This window comes from Cynara cardunculus, unplaced genomic scaffold, assembly GCF_001531365.2.
Source record: "Cynara cardunculus var. scolymus isolate 2C unplaced genomic scaffold, CcrdV1 Un_Scaffold_920, whole genome shotgun sequence".
NCBI classification, from domain to species: Eukaryota; Viridiplantae; Streptophyta; class Magnoliopsida; order Asterales; family Asteraceae; genus Cynara; species Cynara cardunculus.
Window position 1 is genome coordinate 143877 of NW_020200648.1, and position 4347 is coordinate 148223.

The 4347-nt window shown below is 36.5% G+C and overlaps 2 protein-coding genes across 2 annotated transcripts in view; both read right to left on the reverse strand.

Annotated features, from left to right (window-relative positions):
• Positions 1–650, reverse strand: part of LOC112502097 (CCAAT/enhancer-binding protein zeta) — a gene marked incomplete at its 3' end in the record, with an annotated part of 14114 nt that extends 13464 nt beyond the window's left edge. The window contains exon 1 of the mRNA XM_025105922.1: positions 606–650. Coding sequence (XP_024961690.1) covers positions 606–650 — 45 coding nt within the window. The remainder of the gene's footprint in view (positions 1–605) is intronic.
• A 544-nt stretch (positions 651–1194) lies between these two features.
• Positions 1195–4347, reverse strand: part of LOC112502098 (phosphoinositide phosphatase SAC2-like) — a 12990-nt gene continuing 9837 nt past the window's right edge. Inside the window, exons 3-7 of the mRNA XM_025105923.1 lie at positions 3737–3930; positions 3586–3662; positions 2544–2665; positions 2124–2237; positions 1195–1477 (exon numbers count right to left, since the gene is read on the reverse strand). Coding sequence (XP_024961691.1) covers positions 1195–1477; positions 2124–2237; positions 2544–2665; positions 3586–3662; positions 3737–3930 — 790 coding nt within the window. The remainder of the gene's footprint in view (positions 1478–2123; positions 2238–2543; positions 2666–3585; positions 3663–3736; positions 3931–4347) is intronic.

Sequence of the window (4347 nt, forward strand, 5' to 3'; positions counted from 1 at the left end):
CGCGTGATATCTAAAATGTATTATGGTTCAGCTCGGATCTCCATATCATTTGTTAACTGTGACGGTATCATCTGGAAGAAACACAGCTCCCAAATGCCCTCCTGAATTGTGGTACATAAAATATGGGATGTAAAGTTGTCGTAGAGGGAAACTCCAATCTGAACACCACAGCCCCTATCCGTTCGAGGATGCAATATGGCCCAAATCTCGTGGCCAACTTCTGGTTTTGACGAGTTGCCAGAGTTTTCTGTCGACACAGTCGCAACTTCAGGAAAACCAAGTTCCCAATCACGTACACCTTGTCTCCCCTCCCAGATTAGCCTGCTTTTTCATGCAATTCTGGGCTTTTAACATATTCAAACATGCAACTATCTAGTATCTGATCTCTGTCAGCCACCGTCCATTTGTGATTCAACGAGAGGAGTTGTTTGCAAATTGTGTCTTTTGAGGTCGAATAAAACTTCCTCGACATCAAGCAAAAAGCATCAACATGCAAAGAAAGCACACGGTAAAAGAAAACCCCTAACTTCATTTTCTTCAGCAGGTTTCTTTCTCACCTAAACCCTTCTTGTCACATATTGCCCTCCCACCTGCTGCTATTTCACCACTGCCTCGTCCTCCTCATCGCATATCTGGATCTTCCTTGCCATAATATTTTCGTTGGTGGTGCAGATTACACGGCCTTAGAGGGTGACATTAGGAGTGGTGGTTGGAAGCAGAGGAGGATGGTTTGGTGGCGATGGCGGAGTGCCACGAAGGAAAGGGGTGGATAGATCTCAAGATTTAAATTGGGAAGGAGGGAGGGAGGTAAATAATAATAAAGAGAGGGAATTTGAAGGGAGAGAGGGAGTTGACGATAAGAATGCGTGGAGGGATTTAGCGTTTTGTTTTGGGACAGTTTAGTAATTTACTCCTACAAATGACAATATTATCGAATAAAACAAAAATAATAATACAAGGTTGATTTACGAAACTAACTTTTGTAGCCATTAGCTAAAGATCCTAACTGATAATCCCTCACTTTCCAACTATACTCTACCTCTTACTCCTCCTAGCATACGTTAACATGACAGCAGGTTATCAGATTTCAACCAACTGCTTTTACCCTTAGAGAATATTTCAACTTTCCAGGCTGATGGATGCAACAATTTCGAGCTCCTAGTTTACAATTTTATAATCTACTATATTTAAAACTTAACTCAGTGGTAAAGAAATAAAAGATCTGAATACAATGATCAATCTAAAGGTGACAGACTGTGCAGTTATCAGATCAAACCTTGGATAAGATGAATCACTTTCACAAGAGATCTCAGGTGAGGATTCTGATAGAGCTTTGGTATTGCTTTGTGCCTTGTCAGGATATGGCTGCTGCTCCGATTCTTCATCCTTTTGAGCAATTCCAATAGTAGAACTTYCGTCACAGAGATTGTTGTCATCAAAGAGCATGTTGCCGACTGACAATGATCTTTTAATAAGCCTGCATTCACAGAAAAATAAGCATGTGAACTGTCATTGCATAAAATAAAAGAGAATTTTTCAAACCAAAAGACACATTCTATTTTGTTTAAGAAGATACACTCAATCCCGCGAACATGTTGACTAACAAATAAGGCAGGAAGCGATGGAGTAAAGCATTGAATATCTTTCCATTTTTCAGGGTGAAATGAATGCAAATTTTAGTAAAAGGACTTTTCAGAGAGAAATTTCCATGATATCTCTTCCCTCCTTCCCATGAAAATCACAATAATCTATATTTTAGGATGTCCCATGAAATTGCAACATTTCAGTTATCAAGAATTTTGCAAGTTTTGCTCATTTTCGTTATTACAATTTATTAATGTCAATTATGTGGTCCACAAGTTGCTTCTATTTTGCTACTGTTGCCTAATGAGACATTCGACTTGTCGTCAGATACTTGTACAATAACATATGTTTAGTCAAATATTTTGTGGAAGAAAATCGATTCCGTTTGTTACAGTGACTCTAAATATGACAACTGGCAGCATCTAAGAAGATTTTGCTTTTTTTCTTTTATAATATCTTCAATTATATGTCTATCATCTGTAAGGAAGTAAGGAACCTTCTTGAGAATAAGCAAACAAAACGCTGCAACAGCATCATACCTGGCTTTTTCCATGAAAAAGTTAGAGCCTCGGCTCCCAACATCGTAATGCTGATCTGAATCCAATTCCCACAGTGCAGGTTTGCCGATTTCTGGCTGATAGTGACCCAGGAACCTGCTCAAAGACTGACTCAGTTTAGAATCACAGAGAACACAATAACGGATACTTGGTAGACTAAACATTGAGGAAGTAGCAATTCAGCAAACCCTCTCTAGTCGACAAATCTCTATGAATTAAGTAACATTTATTTTAAGTTTCAATGAAGAAACCAATCTAATACAAAGGACGTTAAGATGAGTGATGAGTCCCATCCAGGAACTATAAAGATGCAAAGAACAGAAGACTGYAGCTACATACGTAATCTTATATTCCTAAAAGACTATAGGAGTAAGTGTCAGAGCAAGATCTTTTTCCACTTACACATTAATGGCATCCTGCTTTTCGGCATCCATGTATGCATTACTGTAGTAACGCTGTAGAGCTCTAAAGAATTCCTGGGACTGAGTTGCTGCCTTCCATTGACCTCTTCTCTGACAAAATATCTGTACAAAAAGTTTTTAACAGAATATGAAAAATCAGTTTGTTAAAATGCTAAATATGTAAAAGGGATATAAAAAGTGATCAATCATAGTTGTCAAATCGATAATCATGCATAGTCAATTGTAAACTGAACCATATATTCACTTCAACCTTTTCCAGAAAGCTTATTTAACATGTATAAACACAAAATACAAATACAAGCATTCAGTGATACCTAAACCAAAAATGCATGGATTGGTCACGAAAAGACTGCATTATGCATTAGTTGCTCTTTACTACTTCATCAAACACACATAAATCCTTCGGTTCATGTGACTATTAATACAAGTTTCATATCAATAAACTCTACACAAATCCACATAAACAACACATAGTAACTGGGTCAATCATAGATGCAATGGCAATTTAGACAAGATTGTGATTCATATCGTTGCTCAGGAATTGAATTCACTAAAAGATCCAACCTGTTGAATCTTGCAATTTCGACAACTATGCATAAACACATTAAATAACATCCTTCAAAACATATTGTTCAGGGTTTAATGGAAATTCACCTAATAATACTAATCCAATGCTATATTTATGCTATTGACTGACCCATCATTTATTATTACAGTGACATCACATTAGGGATATATTAGCATGAATCATGATCAGCACTAAATAAGACAAAATTGTTAGGAAGATTGTGATGTAATATTCAGTTTAAAGAGAACAGCAAGTGCTTCTTAGGAATCTCATGTCTAACCATATACCTATATCAATGTATATCATCTCTCTATACTGAAAAAGAACCATAAGTACAAATCAATTAAAGTTTTTCTTGCAGATCACATGCACGACCTACGATAGTGTTGCCTATCAACATCTGTATCTCAGTTAGCCTCTCAATTTCAGTTATTGTTTTAACATAATGCATTACCTTATTGTGTGCTGCAGAACCACCATATTGTAGTGCTAGAGTGTCACCCATTTTTTCATAAATCCTCATCAAATCATCTGCTAATGCAGAATCCAGCTCAATAACAGGGGAATCTATATAGTATGCATTTGACGACCAAATGCAGCCCAACCATATGCATATTGAGCAACATTTGTCCGATCCAAGCAATCTATACAGTTCGTTCTTAGGACCCCTGTCTGAAATTTAGAAGGCTTGAAACTAAAATCCCCACTCACTCCACTGCTACCATGGCTAATTACAKTCTTAAAGCTGTCAGCATCATTGTTTTCGGTCTGGAAACAGCAATGGCCACCAATATCATCCCTGCGCCATCACAAGAGGCATTCATGATACTTGCACAGACCAAAGAAGAAACTAGCAACGATTTGAAAGAAGCAGATAACAGATTGCAGTGCTTGATGATTAACTACATAATTGTTAAATTTCCTCCACTTAAGTTATGCTCCAAATATTAGTAAATAAATGTAAAAAAGATCCTGTTTATTCAAGAAGTAGACTTGCATCTAAACATAATAAATTGAAATACCTCATAATCGGTCAAGCTTACCGGTAACCGGTTAAGCATTCCGGTCCCGGTTCCGGTTATGACCGGTCCATTGCAACAAAAAAAAAATTCAAAGTTTTGGTAATTAATAAATTTTTAATATGTTATTAATATCTTTGAAATATGTTATTTTTAATATGTTTTATTATAAATATGTTTTGTTTTATATATATATA